The sequence below is a fragment of the Urocampus carinirostris genome, chromosome 17, assembly GCF_059441175.1.
Source record: "Urocampus carinirostris isolate Australia breed hairy pipefish chromosome 17, RoL_Ucar_1.0, whole genome shotgun sequence".
Lineage (NCBI taxonomy): Eukaryota > Metazoa > Chordata > Actinopteri > Syngnathiformes > Syngnathidae > Urocampus > Urocampus carinirostris.
Window position 1 is genome coordinate 10,046,407 of NC_142365.1, and position 18,592 is coordinate 10,064,998.

Here is an 18,592-nt window from a genome sequence, read left to right on the forward strand (position 1 = left end):
CAGAGAGACAGAGTGACAGAGGCTGGGGTTTTGGGGGCTGTTGGGAGGAGTAGAAAAGAGGGTGAAAGAGAGAGGGAGCTAAAGAAAGAGAGAGACATAATGGAGGGGACAAGAGAGGGAGAGAGGAAGAGAGAAATAGGGAGAGAGAGAGCGAAAGAAAGAGCAGGAAAGAGAAAGAGTGAGACTGAAAGAGACAGAGATGGAGAGAGCAAATGACAGAGAAACTGACAGAGAGAGAGACAGAGAGAGAGAGAGAGAGAGAGAGAGAGAGACAGGGGCGGAGAGAGAGAAAGAGAGAGACTGGGTGGGGGGGACTGTTGAAAGAAATAGAAAAGAGGGCGAGAGAGAGGAACCTAAAGAAAGAGACAAATGGAGGGGGCGAGAGAAGGAGAGAGCGAGAGAGAGGTAGAGAAAGAGAGTGAGAGAGATGGAGTGAGGGAGAGAGAGCCCGAGGGTGCAGACAGGGAACTGTTGCAGACGAGAGCGTCCGGGAGGAAAGAGACGACATGGATCTGGAATGAGTTCCGCCATCAAATCAGGTTGGATTCCTTCCTTTTCTTCCGCAAACTTGACATTTCTCTTCCACTTCCTGCCAGAGACTCAATGGGACAAAAGTCAATGATGTTTTTCTTTTGAGGAATTCAATTCAATAAGTCTCAAAACATATACTGTAGAAGGGACGCTAAAAAATGAAAATTAGCCCACAAAATGTCATTTCTCTCCATTATTCATGGAGGCCAGGATCGTAAGGATAAATGAATGACAATTGTTAAAGGGTGTATCATTTAGCGCCTCCTAGTGGTATAAGATATCATTTATTCAAAAGACAATAATATGGGTTTGAATTATAAGCAAAAATATAAAAACTATCATATACTGCAGGGGTGTCAAACTCATTTTAACCCGGGGGCCACGCGATAGAACCTACATTCTGTCAGGGGCCGGACTAGCAGATTGAAGAGAAAGAAAAAGAGAAATAAAGAAATAAGAGAAAGAGGGAGGGAAAAGGAGAGAGGGCGGGACAAAGAAAGAAAAAGAGAGAGGGGGAGAGAGTGTAAGAAACAAAAGATAAAAAGTCATGAGAGGGGGGGAAAGTAAGGGTGAGGAAGAAAGAAATCCAAAGAGAAATAGAAAGACGGAAGGAGAGAAAAGAGAAAAGAAAACGCAAAGGGTATGAAGAGAGAAAGAGAAAAGAGAGAAGAGGAAAAAAAGAAGTTGGAGCAAAAGAGGTTAAAAGACACAGAGAGAGAAAGAGACAAAGAGCAACAAAGGAAGAGAAAAAGAGAGACACAGGTGAAAGAGACAGAGACAGAGTGGGAGAAAAGGGGTGGAAAAAGAGAGAGAGAGAGAGAGAGGGAGAGAGAGAGAGCGCTATACAGAGAGATGGAGATGGAAACAAAGAGAGAGAGAGAGAGAGAGAGAGAGAGAGAGAGAGAGAGAGAGAGAGAGAGAGAGAGAGAGAGAGAGAGAGAGAGAGAGAGAGAGAGAGAGAAAGATTTTCATCTATTTCCATTTCTCTTCCTTGTTTTCTTCTTTTTGCCTTATTTCTTTGGTTTTTCCATTGCTTTATTTTGTTTTTACTATCTCTCTCATCTCTCATTAGCTGTACCGCTTATCCTCATCAGGGTCGCGGGGTGTTTTTACTTTCCTTCCTCTATTTTTTTGTTAATCTATTTCTTCTTCTTTCTTTGTTTTTTTTTTATTTTGGGGGGATTTTCAAATTTTCATCTATTTCCATTTCTCATCTTTGTTTTCTTCTTTTTGCCTTATTTCTTAGTTTTTTCCATTGCTTTATTTTGTTTTTACTTTCCTTTTTGGAAATGTTTTCATTTCTCATTTCTGTTTTATTCTTATTGCTTCCACTTTTATTTTCTTATGTGTCTATTTTTTTTCTTGATCTATTTTCTTCCTCTTTCTTTTTATTTTTTGGGAATTTTCAAATTGTCATCTTTCTTTCCTTTTTTTCTTTCATTTTCTATTTGGTTCTTCCTTCTATTTTCTTTCTTTTTTCCGTTATAACACTTTTTCCTTCTTTTTTCCCTTTTTCCTGTTTTCCTTATTTTCCATCTTTTCCCTTTATTTTCCCTTCTTTTCCTTTTCTCTTTCATTCACAAAAATCTGGGATATAAAAATTAAGAATGAAAAATGTTGCATTTTGGTCACTTTGAGTCTCCGTAATTAGTATTTTCCCTCATCCTTACCAGCACTTGTTTTTTGTTTTGCTGTACAAAACAGCGACATTTAGCGGTCAAATGTTACACACTGTCCCTTTAAGAGGCTACAAAACGACAAATGGATGAAAGGCGTGAAAATAGCCAACATTAAAGTTACAATAGATTTTTTGGTGTATTAAACACCTACAGTGCCTAGCAAAAGTAGGTTCCCTGATGACTTCTGAATGATCCAATGTCGACCTAAATGACTAAAAATGACAAATTGAGTTTATCTTTAAGTCTTAAAGAACAGACAGCATTATGAAGAACAAAGAACACACCAGGCAGGTCCAGGATAAGGTTGTGGAAAAGTCTGAAGCAGAAATGGGATAAGAGACGATTTTGAGACATTTACTCATCTCCTGAAGCACTGTGCCAAGAATAATATCAAAATGGAGAAAGCATGAGTAAGCTGTCCCTTTAAATATTCAGTCCAAAGAAGGAGAAAACTAATCAGAGAAGCAACCAAGAGGTACACGGTCGCATTGGATAAACTGCAGGCATAGCGAGCTCAGGTGTGACAATCTGTGCATAAGACAACTATTAGTCGTAGTCTGCAAAAATCTGCCCATTATTGGAAAGGGGAAAATGGAAATCTATTTCTGAAAGAATACCACAAAAATATTTGTTTGGCGTCTGAAAAAAAGCCACATGAGAGGCACAAATAATATGCGGAATAAGGTGCTCTGGTCAGATGAGACCAAACTTTTTGGGTTAAATGCAAAGTATTACTCTTGCCGTAAGAGTAACACTGTACATCAGCATGAAAACACCATCCCCAATGTCAAACATGGTGGTGGTAGCATCAAGCTTGTGTGTTGATTTTCTTCAGCAGGGATTGGGAAGATCATTTTGGCAGTGTTCCTTAAACGACACACATCCTGTGTGGTAAGACATTTCACACACAAAAAAACTATACGGGGTAGAAATGACTAAAGTTTACCTTACAAAATAATTTGCTTTATTTTGTAGTATTATGTTTTGTTTCGTTTAAAGGACATATATTGTGCGTGTTCAGCATTTTCACAATAAACTATAGGCATTAAATCCTATAATACAAAATATCTTGATGTCAAGTATTGTCTGATACCGATATTATCAGCACCAACTTCAGCAGGAATTTCTTTATTTTTTTTTTTTTTTTTTTTGTTTAAAGGGCACATATTGTGCATGCTGAGCCCTTTCGCAATAAAATACAGGTTTTAAATGATTAAATCTTGATTTACTAAATAATTTGATATTTGGTATTGTCCGATAACGTTATTATAAGCATGAATTTCCATTTGTAGTGTATTTGTTTGTTTTGTTTAAAGGACACACATCCGGTGTGATAAGCCCTTCAACAACAACAAATAAGTCCTATTTTCCAAAATAAATGTTTTATTTTTACATTAAAATATTTTATTTTGAAAAAGACTAACCCGGCGAAAACCACGCCTCCTCCCAGGTGAAGAGAGGCTTGCCTCGCGGTGTGTTCGAAGACCAAAAACACAGTCGGAACTTTTAAAACTAGCTCCGGCTTCTACATTTTCATCCCAGATATTTAATGTAATCACAAAACTAAACCGAGAAAAACTTGAGATAAAAAAGAAGGAAATTAAAAAAGATGACACTGCTCGGGAAAATCCACTAAAAGCTAAATGTGAGCGAGAAGGCGACGGCGAGCCCTTTAACAAAGCAACTGGTTGCCAGGCGACAAAAAGCCTGATGAAGAGTTATCATTTATCAAGCACTTTTCATCATTATAAAGCTCAAAGTTCACAGAAAGGAAAACAAAACACGCGTGGGCGACGTGAGCGAAAGGCAACAAAAGCGAGAATGAACCGGAAATGACGTCATATAGATGAGATATTAGCCTTGCTTTCATTTGCGATCGAACTAGCGGAATGAGGGCTCTCTCTAGTGTTTGAATTAGGAACAGCAGGATCAGTTTGTCTAAATTGTGAATGCGCTTAGTTGTTAAAAATGTCGACAAAAATTGTCCAAACATCATATTGTTAGAAAATGATATAATGAAATTTTGGGTCGATAAAAATGGTTTATTTGCTGTTAAAAGTGTCAATAAAAATTGTTCAAACAAAAAAAACACGATTACTGTAAAATTTTTGATGTGTTTGGATCGTTTTTCAGGTTTGTTTTTGAGGGCATTTTTCGGTCGTTTTTTGGTCATTCTTTTGTACTTTTTGAGTAAAACCTACTTTTTTGTTACTTTTCAGTATTTCAACATACTTTTAGCAATTGTTTAAATACTTTTCAGGACTTTTTCTTGCTATTTATCAGTGTTTCAATACTTTTCAGGACTTTTTCTAGCTATTTATCAGTGTTTCAATACTTTTTCACACTTTTCTCTAGCTTTGTATACTTTTCAGTCATTTTAGTACTTTTTCAGATAAGTTCTCATACAATTCAGTACATTTTTTAAGCGTTTCTTTTTTGGGGGTACTTTCAGGGTTTTTTTTTTGTTTTTTTTTGGGGGGTCGTTTTTGTTGTTCTATGGGTTTCTTTTGGGTCATTTTTGGTTAATTTCCATTTTAAAGTTCGTTTTTTTTGGTCTTTTCTGGAGGCCGTTTTTCTAGGTGCACCTTCAGATCAGTTTATGTCCACTGATGACACACGACTGCGTCCCTAGGTCCGCCACAAACCACATCGTGAAGTATGCTGACGACACAACAGTGGTGGGCCTCATCAGGGATGACAACGACCTAGCCTACAGAGAGGAGGTGGAGCAGTTGGTGGGCTGGTGCAGGGACAACAGCCTGGTCCTGAATGTTGACAAAACTAAAGAGATCATTGTCGACTTTAGGAAAAACCAGCCCAACCATGCCCCACTTTGCATCAACAACAAGGCTGTGGAGGTTGTCAGCAGTATCAGGTTCCTAGGGGTGCACATTACAAACAAAGTCACCTGGTCCGTGAACACTGCATCACTGGTTAAGAGGGCACAGCAGCGCCTGTACTTCCTGTGGAGGATGAGGAGAGCCCACCTGCCCCCACCCTCCCTCATCACATTCTACAGGGGCACCATAGAGAGTATCCTGACCAGCTGTATCTATGTGTGGTGTGGAGGCTGCAGCGCTACCGACTGGGGTAGTGTGAGGAGGGTAACGAGGACAGCAGAGAAAATAATCGGGACTACACTTCCCTCCATTCAGGACATTGGCCAGAAGCGCTGCCTATCCCATGCTAAGAACATTACCGGGGACCCCTCTCACCCCCATCATGGACTGTTCACTCTGCTAGCCTCTGGGAAGAGGTACTGCAGTGTGCGGTGCAGGACCACCAGGCTCCGCAATAGTCTAGTCCCCCTGGCCATTAGACTGTTAAATGGTCAATCTAACATATAGTTAACTTAAATCTAAACGGCTGCTAATCTGACTTTTTGCACTACTGGCAGTTTTTTTATAGCTTGCCACTCCTTGCACATCGCTCTCTGCACTATTGTAATTACAGCGTTATTGTTACAGTGTTAATGTTACTGTGTACCTGACTTGTTAACCTGACTGCCCATTTTGCACATCTGGTTAGCTACTCTTCTTGCACTATCGGCACTATGGTAAAATACTATACGTAGCCAAAATACAATACAACATTATTTATATCTGTACATTCAAGGAAACTGTGGGGGTCAGATGCATCGACATTTCGTTCTGTATACACGTGTACTAGAATGACAATAAAGTAGATCTGAATCTGAATCTGTTGAATTCATGTTTTGTAGGTTAAAAAGTTAAAGAACTGTTAGAACAGGCCATTGAACTGAAACAAAAAAATATTTTTGTATTTGTCAGCAACGGTATGTGCGTTCTTTGCTCCTTTATATCTCCTGTATCATTGTTTTCATTAGTTTATGTATTTATTCCTGATTAATTTCCTTATTAATTTACAACGTGTTTTTTTCATCCCATTTTGCGTTAAAAAAGGATATTTAAGAATGTTTTTGGACTATTTTTCTCAGGCCTCTCACTTAGACTAGTTCCAGCAGCCCCCAAGTAAAATTAGTTTGGGACCCCTGATCTAACCCGGTTTATTTTTAAAAATATATATTTATATAGTATATTTATATATATATATTACTACTCCTTTTTTACAGGATATTCAAATATAGTTTTTGTATCAGTGTTTCTCAATCTTTAAGCAAAAGTACACTTTTTTCAATACAATCTTTGAGGCACATGATCCGTTTAAAATATTTATTAATGATTTTAAATCTTCAATTATCATGTTGCTTAATTTGACAGGAAAACGTCTTTTTTTTTTAATTTTGGTCAATAATTTAGATGTGATTTGTTATTTTACTCTATTTTAACCTGTTTTTTTTTAAGTTTTACTGTATTGTATCTTGTTTTTCCAGGAAAAGAACACAAATATCTCTTTAATGAGCCAATATTTTATCTCTGTTTTTCACTTCTAACTTGTTTTTTTTTTGTTTTTGTAAAATAAGAAGTATACTTGAAACATTCATTGTCACGATCCTGTAAATTGCCCACTGATTTCCCTCACCTGCGCTCACTCCTTCAGCCCCAACTGCCACTCGTTTCCTAATTATCCCTCTCCCTACTGAAGCGCTTCCTTTCCGGTCACTCTTTGTCAGTGCGCCAGCGAACCTCAGCACATGCAAGGCAAGCACTTTTGACTCTGGCTCCTGTTTTGATTCCCACTTGCATCCTGCGACCTGCCTGCCCACTTCGTCTTCCTGCCCGATTCCCTCCCCTGATTCCTACTATCGATCCCCTGGCTTACCGATCGTCTCCGGTTCCCTGACTTGCTTCCGATCCACGATCACGCTCTGCTCTTCGGCCCTGGTTGTCCACCTCACCACCTGTCACCGACCGCGAGGGCTTCCTGTTCCACCTGCCCAGCTAGCACCGGATCGCTGTTTACTCCTCTCTCCCATATTCCCCCGAATCCTTAATAAAGTGTTGTGTGAACGTTACGCATTTGGGTCCCCTGTTTGTTCCGGACGTGACGATTCATGTCAAATTCCAGGAAGTTCAGAAAAGATCGATGACAGATGTAATCAGTTGGGATATCAGGGCAAACAACGGTCCGACAGCCTTTGCTGTCGGCACAGTCCTTAAAATAGAATAGAATAGAATAGAATAGAATATACCTTTATTGTCATTGTTACAAATGGGCTAACATATTGTGACAACGAAATTGGGCATGACACTCCAGTTTTACACATTCAAGTGAGGTATGAGCAAGAAGATAAAGGAACAGAGAAGATAATGTTATAAGACAAGGGGGATAAGGCTATAGTTATAATTTACATGGTATTTACACAAGAAATGTCGGCATGTGGGATGTTACATACAGGGTTGTCGTGATAACGTCGGTATCGTAACGGTTGTGCAATATTGCATTTGGTGCAAAGTCATCATAGTGCAAAAATAGTCAGCATGAAACAGGAAATGGTCAGACATTGTGCAATTTGAGCATTAAACGTAGTGCAGTCGACATTGAGTTATTATTAAAGCACATTTTCCTGATTTTATGCACTGATATTTTTTCATGATTGTGTTTTTTTGCAGAAGCTAAGCTGTCAGGTATGGACCCAACGGCTAACTACGTCTCGAATAATAGAACTTTCTTGCTCTTTTCCTCGCCGCCCGTTGAGGAATCGGCCCGGAAGTCTCAGAACTTCTCCGGAGGCGTCAACGTGTACGTGTGGCTGTTCCTGGGTCTCCTGATGTCCCTGCTCAGCCTACTGGTCACGGCGCTCCGCAGATTGAAAAACATCGTCTCGTCCGAGATCTGCATCGTCTCGTCGGAAATCTGCGGCGTCTCGTCCGAGATCCGAGGCATCTCTACGGAGATATGAGGCGGCTCGTCCGAATGACGAACCGTCTTATGCAAGATCTGCAGCATCACGACTGAGATCTGCAGCGTCTGAACTGAGATCTTTGGCGTCCTGTTTGAGATCTGCGGTGTCGTGTCCGATATCTGCGGCATCTCGTCCAAAATCTGCAACGTCTCGTCGGAAATCTACGGAGTCTTGACTAAGATCTGAGGTGTCTCGTCTGAGATCTGAGACATCTCTACGGAGATCTGAGGCGTCTCGTCAGAATTATGCACCCTCTTATTCAAGATCTGGGGCATCTTGACTGAGATCTGCAGCGTCTCATCTGAGATCTGTGGTGTCTTGTTTGAGATCTGCAGCGTCTCAGCTGAGACCTGCGGCATTTCGTCCGAGATCTGTGGTGTCTTTTCCGAGATCTGCAACGTCTCGTCGGGAATCTGCGGTGTCTTGACCGAGATCTGAGGCATCTCTTGGGAGATCTGAGGCGCCTCGTCCGAATTATGAACGGTCTTATCCAAGATCTGCAGCATCACAACTGAGATCTGCATCGTCTCATTTAAGATCTGCGGCGTCTCATTTGAGATCTGAGGTGTCTTGTCCGAGATCTGAGACATCTCATCCGAGATCTGAGGAGTCTTTTCCGAGATTTGCAGCATCTTATCTGATATTTGCAGCGTCCCGTTTGAGATCTGTAGCATCTCCTCCGATACTTGTGGTGTCCTGTACGAATTCTGCAGCGTCTCATCCGAGATCTGCGGCGTCTCGTGCAGTTAGATTTGTCTCTGTTTAGGCAGTCAGATTCACGCAGAAATGAACCCGTTCACCTATTTGTAATATAACGTGAAAATGTAGTTATTTTGAAAAAGAAAATCCACAAATTGTGAAGTTAAATATGACATAACTGTTAGGTTCAAGTCTCCAACATTTATAATAAAACGCTCTGAAATAAAAGACAAAGAGAATCGGTTCTTTAGAATTGGTTATTTTATTAATCATCATTATGAGAGCCGCGGAGACCAAGCTGTTAGAATCTCCTCCTCGCTCGCTCGCTCTGAAGACGTCTCCGAACCCTCCCTTCTAATATTCAGGTTCTTGGAGAAAAACAACTTGAGTTATGGCATGCACAGGTCAGGGTGCACCCACTGGAATGTGAAAGAGACAGAAACAAAAACTCATGGCCTTGAGCAGGGGTGTCAAACTCATTTGAACTCGGGGGCCACACGACAGAACAAACATTCAGTCGGGGGCCGGAAGAGTAAATTAAAGAGAAAGAAAAAGAAAGAGGGAGGGGAACGAAGAGAGAGGGTAGGACAAAGAAAGAAAAAAAGGGAAGAGAGGGAGAGAGCGTGGGAAACAAAAGAGATAAAAACTCGTGAGAGAGAGGAAAAGAAAGGGAGAGGCAGAAAGAAATAGCAAGACAGAAAGAGAGAAAAGAGAAAAGAAAGCGCGAAGGGTAGGAAGAGAGAAAGAGAAAAGAGAGAAAACAAAAAAAGGGAGTTGGAGCAAAAGAAGTTAAAAAGACACAGAGAGAGAAGGAGACAAAGAGCAACAAAGGAAGAGAAAAAGAGACACAGGGAGTAAAAGAGACAGAGAGTAGGATAAAATGGGTGGAAAAGAGAGAGAGAAATAAATACATGAACATTGTCTTTGTTCGAGGCACCTGGCTTTGGCAACATCAAGTTGACATATTTCAACCTGCAGCTTGTTTTTCTCTTGCGCTTCTCTGAGTGTTGTCTCACGGGCCGAAATCAATCCCTTAGCGGGCCTGATCTGGCCCGCGGGCCGCCTCTTTGACACCTGTGGCCTTGAGGAACAGCTTAGGCTGAAAACTATACAAAAAGGGCTGAGAACACTTATAACATATTTGTGTCAACTGTAGGATAAATATACGTATATAATCCCAACAATAACTTTAAAACTAAATTATAATCATTTTATATTCCCATGCTGACAAGCGATGAACAGCCACACCAGCTTCCAATGAACATAGCAGAAACTATCTCCCGGAGATATAGACCAGTACACATGAGGATTTTTTTCAGCAATTAAACCAGAGTTTACGTGCCTATGTACAACAAATCCCATAGTGCTTTGCTGCATATCGCTTGTTACACGTTAGCGTGTTTTATCTATATGGGTCCATTTGATGTAGATAGATAGATAGATAGATACTTTATTCATCCCCGTAGGGAAATTCACACTTCCAGCAGTCTACCCTGTTGTTTATTAACAGATGAACATGATGCCCTAGGGGTGCTTGTAGCGAAGTGGATGACGTCACGCCAGTCCAAAAGTTCGACATCCCTGCGGCAGATGCAAATCTTTTCTTTGTGAAAATCCAGGGATACACCACCTCGTGTTAGCAAGTCCGCCTCCTCTCCGATTCCCCCCGGCTTTCGTGTCTCTGTTTAGCGGCGTTGAAGCCGGATTGCTCCGGGTGGCTACACGTTAGCGTCCGGAATGCTAAACGTGAGCCACGTTTCCGCAAAACACAGCAACTGCGCTCCCTGTACGCTTCGATGTTTTCCACCAGCACTCGATGATCTTATTTGGTCGTGAGTTCGCATTTACCATGATTACGGACGGTACCGAAGACTTATAACGCCGCTAGCCGCTTCGCTAGCTCCGGCTCTTCTTCCACGATAGGCCCCTTCATCACGCCGGCACGAAAATTCTTCAGGGCAAGGAGTTGAAATTCCTTGAATACACGCATTTCTTGTGCGTTAGAACCCATGTCCATAAGTCAGTGTTTTTCAACCTTTTTTGAGCCAGGGCACGTTTTTTTACATTGCAAAAATTTTGCGGCACTCCACTAACCAAAAATGTTATAAAATGACACCGAACAGTATGTTTAATTACAATATAATTGATAATACCCCCAGTTTTTACAGCAGAGACACTTGACAATGAAATAATATTTGCAGAAAGTGATTCATAAATGTTCTATAAAATTTTAAAAAGGGACATTTGATAATTTCTTACGGCACACTAGTGTGCCGCAGTACAGTGGTTGAAAATCACAGGGTTAAGGAACTGCCAAACCTCAAAAAATTAGTAATAATAATAATAATTTCCTTTGTATTGTCATTCTTTCATTCATGTCGATACACCTGACCCGTTGTAGCGAGCCGATGCAGCCGCAGCCAACAGAGGGCGCCGCCATTTAGTAAATACCGTGTGCAGGGTTTGTACACCTTTTATGGTCAAATGTAATTACTTTTTGAGGGCTTTCAATGCAAATTTTCCAATTTCTGGAGTACCATTAAAAGAAAAACCCGGTGTAAATCATGTACTGTATTTTGCAGCGTCACCTGTCCTCTAGGGCAGTGTTTTTCAACCAGTGTGCCGGGGCACACCGGTGTGCCGTGAGACCTTGTCTAGCGTGCCGCTGGAATTTGCCCAATTTTATCTTCCCCAAAAAATCAGGCCATTATTGAGTATTTTTGCTTCCTTCAGACGAACTGTAATAGTCATCCATATCAGTAGGTGGCAGTAGATCTTTATATACTAAGTATCTACTCATGAGGTAGCACACTACATTTAAAAACTTTTTAAGATTGCACTGTAAAAAATAAAAACATAGAATAAAAACAGAATTATGTGCTTTTTTAGGTATTATTTTCTTCTTTTTATATACTGCTTATGAGGTAGTGCAGTGAAATATTTGACATTACTTCATTTTCAAACGGTGGACGGTGTGCCTCGGAACATTTTTATGAATAAAAGTGTACCTTGGTTCAAAAATGGTTGAAAAACATTGCTCTAGGGCAAGACCTGTAGGAGTAGACGATGCTTCATAAAACCATGCCATACAACCCCCAATGCCAGCTTCCGTTAATCAAGAGGGAAAGAAGTACCGTATTTTCCGCACTATAAGGCGCACCTAAAAGTCTTAATTTTTTTCAAAAGCTGACCATGCGCCTTATAACACAGTGCGCCTTATATATGGCTCAATATTAAATTCGCAAGGTCTCGCAACTTACTCAACAGCCGCCGACTCGATTTTACCCCAAGCGTGGAGTAGTCCGTGGTGTATGCTGGGATTTATATACCGGCGTTTCATTGGCTAACCAATGTGTCAGTCATCATTTGAATCGATCGCTATTGGCTGAAGTTATTCGGAGCCTCGGATTGGCTAGATGGCCAAAACAAACCCTGCAATCGGCCGAGTTTAGCAATGGCGTAGCAAGTCCGCGGTGTATGCTGGGATTTATATACCGGCGTTTCATTGGCTAACCAATGTGTCAATCATCCGTTAAATCGATCGCTATTGGCTGAAGTTATTCGGAGCCTCGGATTGGCTAGAGGGCCAAAACAAACCCTGCAATTGGCCGAAAAAGATGTGTCAATCATCCGTTAAATCGATCGCTATTGGCTGAAGTTATTCGGAGCCTGGCTGAAGTTATTCGGAGCCTGGCTGAAGTTATTCGGAGCCTCGGATTGGCTAGATGGCCAAAACAAACCCTGCAATCTGCCGAGTTTAGCAATGGCGTAGCAAGCTTGCTAAGTACGCCATAAAGAAACATGTTTCATTAGTCTGTATTTGTAAATATTCTACTCTCCTGGATTTACTTCACTCACGGTTGTAAGAAGACCATGATTGCGTATCATTATTGAACGTGAGAACTTAGGTGAGTTATGCGGCTTTATATTTTACCGGTATCTTGTTTTAGAACGATCTTGATGTTGCTTTGATGAGTTGAGTGAATTAAACTCAATTCCAAGTGTTTATTGTCATATGCACAGTAAAGTTGCGAGCGAAAAAGAAAATAGAAACTAAGGAATGGTTGGCATTTCTTGAATCCCAAGACTTTAACCTTCCGAATGATGGAACGATGCATTTGAGTGACATCGTACGGACACCGCATCCGCACGTGTTCTCGACACGTATTTGCGTCTTTGCAAGCTTTGGGAATGTTAAGGGGGTAATAAGTTGGACTGAACTATCTGACTGTTTTGTCCACGTTCCCATTGTAGCGCCTTATAATCCGGTGCGCCTTTTCTATGGAAGGCATAGGACCAAAAACTATTTTTTGGGGGTTCGCCCTATAACCCGGTGCGCCCTATAGTGCGGAAAATACGGTAATGCGCTGGTAAAGAGAAACCACCTGAGAGCAGTGTCGGTTTTGTTTTTAAGCAGACTTGTTAATAAACATGGCATTCATTTCAAACATTTACAATCACTTCACCCAAAATTCAAGCAATTTTAACATAAGTCAAGCCTTTTCAAGGTTTTCAAGCAAATGTATGAATAAAGGTTTTTTTTTTAAAACTCCAGCACGTTTCCGGGAATTAAAAAAAAAGGAAAATCATGCAGTTTTTCTTGGATTGATCTAAGAAATTCTCATACAACAAAAAAAGGCAAAAGACTTGAAATTCTTTGCATAATTTATTTTTCTTATCATGATTTTTTTTTTCCCAACTCGCACGTCATATTTTACATCTTTGCAATAAAACATGAATACAATAGTTTTTTTTAAGGGTTTCATAGATCCAAAAATATTTCACCTTTTTTTTTCTTCTTCTTCTTCTCCGTGTGTGTTTTTTTTTTCTTCTTGGATGCGTGTGTGCTTGCGTGTGTAGGGTTTCGTACGTGCGAGTCCGCGCTCATCGTTCATATTGCTGTAAAATCTTCACACGTGAGCGTTTAAATACAAACATCGATGCACAAAGAATTCATCCCGGCCGCCGGGAGAGAAGAGAGAAAAAAAAAAAAAAAAAAAAAAAAAAAAAAAAAAAGCCGGCCTGTCGTAAGAATAATCCCAATCGTGACCGTTACCCTCCCCCTTTCAAAATAAAAGAGGCCGTTTTGCGATCATTTAAAAAACAACAACCTGTGATTGGTGCAAAGTGCAAATAGAAAACAAACAAAATAAGGTTTTTCAATAATACGAGCGCGTGGGCGAGACCTTTTATGTACATATTTGACACGACAATCACGAAATGAAAAGGAAAAAAAGCAATAATTACAAGAGTGTTTGTGTGTGTGTGGGGGGGGGAGGAGAGGGAGGACTTTATCCCGGGTGGCAACATCTCCGGCAAAAACCATCACCGTCCTCGACTTTCTGACCGTCGCGGCAATAAATTAAAGGACACGCACACGAAAAAATAGAGGCCGTGTGCTATTTACAGCAAAATCAAAACATACAAAATGGCGGATGAGCTCCGCCGAAGAGTGTCCGGCTCCCCAAAGCGTTAAAGCGGAATCCGGGCCGCCAGCACAGGCGGCCGGTCCGCATTCTCTCGGGCTGTGTTGTCTTTGGGTTGTGGCGACTTCACGTGTGTATGCTTCTATGTTTTTAGTGTGTGTTTTAGCGTGTGAGAGGACACGCTAAGGAAACTCGCGTGGTCTTCTAGTGTACCTGCTCAATAGCGGTTCTGATGCTCGTAGTGCCAGCGGTTGAAGTCGATGTTGAATGCCACGATGCTGCCGGACGCCATGCCGGTGATGAGCGTTCTGAGAAGAAATAAAAAAATCAGGGGTGTTCTATAAACCTCTGGGTTTTTTTTGGGGCTCCTCCACCATACCACATCCACAAAACCTTCTTCCACCCCCCCAAAATCAAACCCTATAGTCTTTGTACATTTGACGCTGCGAGTTACGTCTCTAAAATGCCTGACGACGTCGTTTAAGAAGGCTGTTTGCGAATGTTATGCATCAAAGCTACGTGAAGAAGCCGATATGCAATTGGCTGAACTCCCTCCCACCATGCCTTTATCTTCCTTCAGTACAGAATCACGTCTGCTTCGTAAAAATGTTGTCAGTCTGCAATAAAATACAGAGACACGTCGCTACTTTGCGCTTTGGCGGTGTCTGAAATAACCTCTGCCCGGATGCCCGGGGCATGCATCTTTTACGTCGGGCGTACAACTTACAAGACGTCTCCGCCCAGGTGGCAGACAACTTTTTTAAGGAAAAAAAAAAAAGAAAAAAAAGGTTTTGGTTTGTTTCAAACAATTATTTTGTATTATTCCGATTTCGAAATCTTTGTTCAGTTTGGAAATTTCGGAATTTCGGTTCGTTTGGTAATTTGCATACTCGGCAGCCAATCAGAAGCCTGCTTCGAATAACTTCCTGCTTCCGGACTTATAAGGTCGCCCATTTGCATATTATTTAGACGCACAGAGAACACAAGAAAAATAGATAAGTGGTTAGGAATCAAGCCAAAACCTCAGCCCCAGAAGAAAGATTCAAAAGAAGCTAACAAAATTGATGACGCTACAAAACGTAAACGCACATTAAAGGCATCGTGGAAAGAGGAGTTCTCGTGGCTTGTAGCAGACGACGCAACGCAAACATTGGATGACTGAAGGTGAGTAAACACAGGTACATACTGATGGCAGATGGAAAACAGCGATGTCATATACATGCAATGAATGTTATAAGTAGATTTATAATAAACTTAATTTTAAAGTGTTGTTCTGTTATATATTCTGATTATCAATCCTTAATACTTTGCAACAACAAGTTTTTTTTGCGATTAGTCGTTATATTGTGTTTCAAGTTGTGAAAAATGGGGCAAGCAACTTTATGGCTGGGCAGACCACTTTTCAGAGTTGCCTGCCCTGGTGTCCGCTAACTTTTTGTCATGGGTTTCAGACACTGGCTTTGGTTATCGCTGGTACACTGCTTATCAGAATTTGAATTGTCTTTAATCTCATTAATATCAACATATCTTGCATTGTGTTCTGCAGCAGACAGCTCACAGGAAATGCAATCAAGGGGCAGCTTGTGTGTTTTGGGTGGGCATAGGCCGGTGTGTGCTGTCAGACAAAGAGCAGCGGGGCGCACAAGTCAATGAGTCCACCCAAAAGAAATTGCGAAGCACAGTGACAGCTAGTATTTTAGCTGCTCATTACATTGAAAATAAATGAAACAATCAAATCTGACTCTGAGGAAAGTCAGAAGAGCGCAGAAATTACTGGTCACCACAGGGTGCTCCGTGGATTGTTATCGGGTCCGGGGAGGAACTGAAGCGGGAGAGAAAGCAATTGCAGTGTTGCAAGTACATCATGCTGGTATGGCAACGAAACAAGACACCCCTGGAGAGCCTGTATCTTACCAACGAGAGATCCGTTACCCATGAAACGGATGACCTGGAGCTACAATTTGTAGGAAAGCGCTACATTCCGTACAGTTGTATTTTAATCATTAAGGAAACCTGGCTAATTAACATAAGTTTCTTTCTCCAACATACGACAGTTTCACCTTACAGGCCCCACCTCTGAATGGATTAATAATCCATCCTGGGGGATCTACTGTGAACCTATTTCATGGCCAAAATCAAGCACTTTTTAAGGACTTCCAAAGCCAATCTTCAATTTTTTTAGACCTTGTAGCGTGCTGTGCGTGGATTTGTGTCTTGTTTTGGCCATTGTTTCTATTTACCGTTTTCTAGCCAACGTTAATTAAAACGTTAGCCTCCCAAGCACCTTGATCTGATGCATTTGTCTTCTTGGGTGGGAAGCTAGGGGGCGATGAACGAACTAATGCCAGCTGCCGTTAATCAAAGCGAAGTCAGCAGAGTAGGCGTGTTGGCGTCATTTCTAAGCAGACTTGTTTTATTTTTTTAATCAGTGGTCTATTGAATGCCTGTAAGCATGGCAACAATTTCAAGCATCAACAATCACTTCACCCACAATTCAAGCACTTTCAAGGATTTCAAGCATCTGTACGAACCCCGTGTAATAGTTAGGGTGAAAATTCCCATGGTACACTTTTCTAGGTAAATATCCAACTGAAGGATTGGTTCCCCTACCTCTGGTCGTGAGACAGGTCCATGGCACGGATGCCGGCATCGCATCCTGGGTAGATGTAAAGCTGCTTGAAGTCGCAGGCTTGCCATACCTCCACCACGCCATTGTCGCCGCCCGTAACCAAGTTCTGCCCGTCGCTGCTAAGCAGGATGGCCTGGACCGAAGACCGCGGTTGGAAACGAAGACTCGAAACTAGCAAATCGACTCGGGGTCCGGTGGGGCTCACCCGCGTGGAGTCGTTGACCTCCATCTGAGCCAGGAGTTTCCCGTTGATGCTGAAGTTGCAGAAGCGGCCCCTCTCGTAATAGATGATGCAGTGGCCCTCGCTGGACACGGAGATAAGACGAGGATGCTGGCACAGCTCGGGGCCCTCCAGCGCCCTCAGGAGGTCGCCAGTGATGGTGTGCACCAGGCATGGACCCTCTGAGGAAAGGGGAGGAGCTTAATATTCAAAGGGCTTTCTTCATGGAAGATGGCGTTTAACTTTCTTACCATTTTATCCTGAGTTTAGACAAAATAAATACGATTCACACTGCCTAGGAGCAGGTAGGGCTGCAACGATTAGCTGACGTTGTCGACAAAAATCGACGACAGAAATAGTCGACAACAAAATTATATCGTCGACTATTGTCGCCAGACACGTTTTCCCAACGGAGTGAGGCATCTCTACGTGATTAAAATCTCTGCTCTGTTTCGAGCGGTAACATACAGAATTCCCGATGTCAACATTAACTACGCGTACTAAAACTTCTAATATTTAGAAACATTGTGATCTGGATATGTATAAAAAGACTACCGTATTTTCCGCACTATAAGGCGCACCTAAAAGCCTTTATTTTTTTCAAAAGCTGACCATTCGCCTTATACTACAGTGCGCCTTATATATGGATCAATATTAAGTCGCAAAGTCTTGCAACTAAGGCAAGCAGCCGCCGACTAGATTTTCCTCCGAAAGCCAAGTAATCCGCGGTGTATGCTGGGATTTATATACCGGCGTTTTATTGGCTAACCAATGTGTCAATCATCATTTGAATCGATCACTATTGGCTAAAGTTATTCAGAGGTCAAGGGGCGGATCCTTTTTATCATTTACAGGCTGGCATTGGTTTAAACGGCAAAACAAAGCCTGCAATTGGCCGAAAATGTGTATAGCACGTGGTTGACGGCATACAGAAAGCATTTTTTACTATACTGTATTTGTAAATATTTTATTCTCCTGGATTTACTACACTCACGGATATAAGAGGACATTGGCTGCACATTATTATGAACACAATGACTTCGGTGAGCTACTCTGGCTATATATTTTCCCTGTATCTTGTTTCAGACTGAACTCGATGTTTCTGTGATAAGCGGTGCAGATAATGGATGGAATGGAGTGTCTATTTTTATATTAAACTCAATTCCAAGTGTTTATTGTCATATGCACAGTAAAGTTGCGAGCGAAAAAGAAAATAGAAACTAAGGAATGGTTGTCATTTATTGAATCCCAAGACTTTAACCTTCCGAATGATATTTGGAACGATGCATTTGAGTGACATCGCATCCGCACGTGTTCTCGACACGTATTTGCGTCTTTGCAAGCTTTGGGAATGTTAAGGGGGTAATAAGTTGGACTGAACTATCTGACTGTTTTTGTCCATGTTCCCATTGTAGCGCCTTATAATCCGGTGCGCCTTATGTTTGTCAAAAATAGGACCAAAAACTATTTTTTCGGGGTGCACCCTATAACCCGGTGCGCCTTATAGTGCGGAAAATACGGTACTTACAAATTTTGCAAAGCAGACCTTGCGTATCATGGCGGTAGATTAGAGACACATGA

The 18,592-nt window shown here is 41.5% G+C and overlaps 2 protein-coding genes across 7 annotated transcripts in view; one reads left to right on the top strand and one right to left on the bottom strand.

Annotated features, from left to right (window-relative positions):
- The first annotated feature begins 497 nt into the window (after positions 1 to 497).
- sertm1 (serine rich and transmembrane domain containing 1) lies at positions 498 to 8,875 on the top strand. Its single transcript, XM_088321732.1, has 2 exons — positions 498 to 539; positions 7,745 to 8,875. The coding sequence occupies exons 1-2, from the start codon at positions 518 to 520 to the stop codon at positions 8,032 to 8,034; spliced, it is 312 nt and encodes a 103-aa protein (XP_088177858.1). The 5' UTR covers positions 498 to 517; the 3' UTR covers positions 8,035 to 8,875.
- A 4,514-nt stretch (positions 8,876 to 13,389) lies between these two features.
- The window catches only part of nbeaa (neurobeachin a), a 145,041-nt gene continuing 139,838 nt past the window's right edge, over positions 13,390 to 18,592 (bottom strand). For all 6 annotated transcript variants that reach the window (XM_088321788.1, XM_088321787.1, XM_088321790.1 and 3 more), the window contains 3 exons: positions 16,997 to 17,193; positions 16,773 to 16,924; positions 13,390 to 14,470 (listed from right to left, as the gene is read on the bottom strand). In XM_088321788.1, the coding sequence (XP_088177914.1) occupies positions 14,380 to 14,470; positions 16,773 to 16,924; positions 16,997 to 17,193 (440 nt within the window). In that variant the 3' untranslated portion in view covers positions 13,390 to 14,379. The remainder of the gene's footprint in view (positions 14,471 to 16,772; positions 16,925 to 16,996; positions 17,194 to 18,592) is intronic.

What these genes read in the sequence shown, in the direction of transcription:
- sertm1 (XM_088321732.1), top strand. Translation starts at nt 518, where the DNA reads ATGAGTTCCGCCATCAAATCAG. An exon ending in GAGTTCCGCCATCAAATCAG is followed by an intron (nt 540 to 7,744) that starts GTTGGATTCCTT and finishes GTTTTTTTGCAG; the next exon opens with AAGCTAAGCTGTCAGGTATG.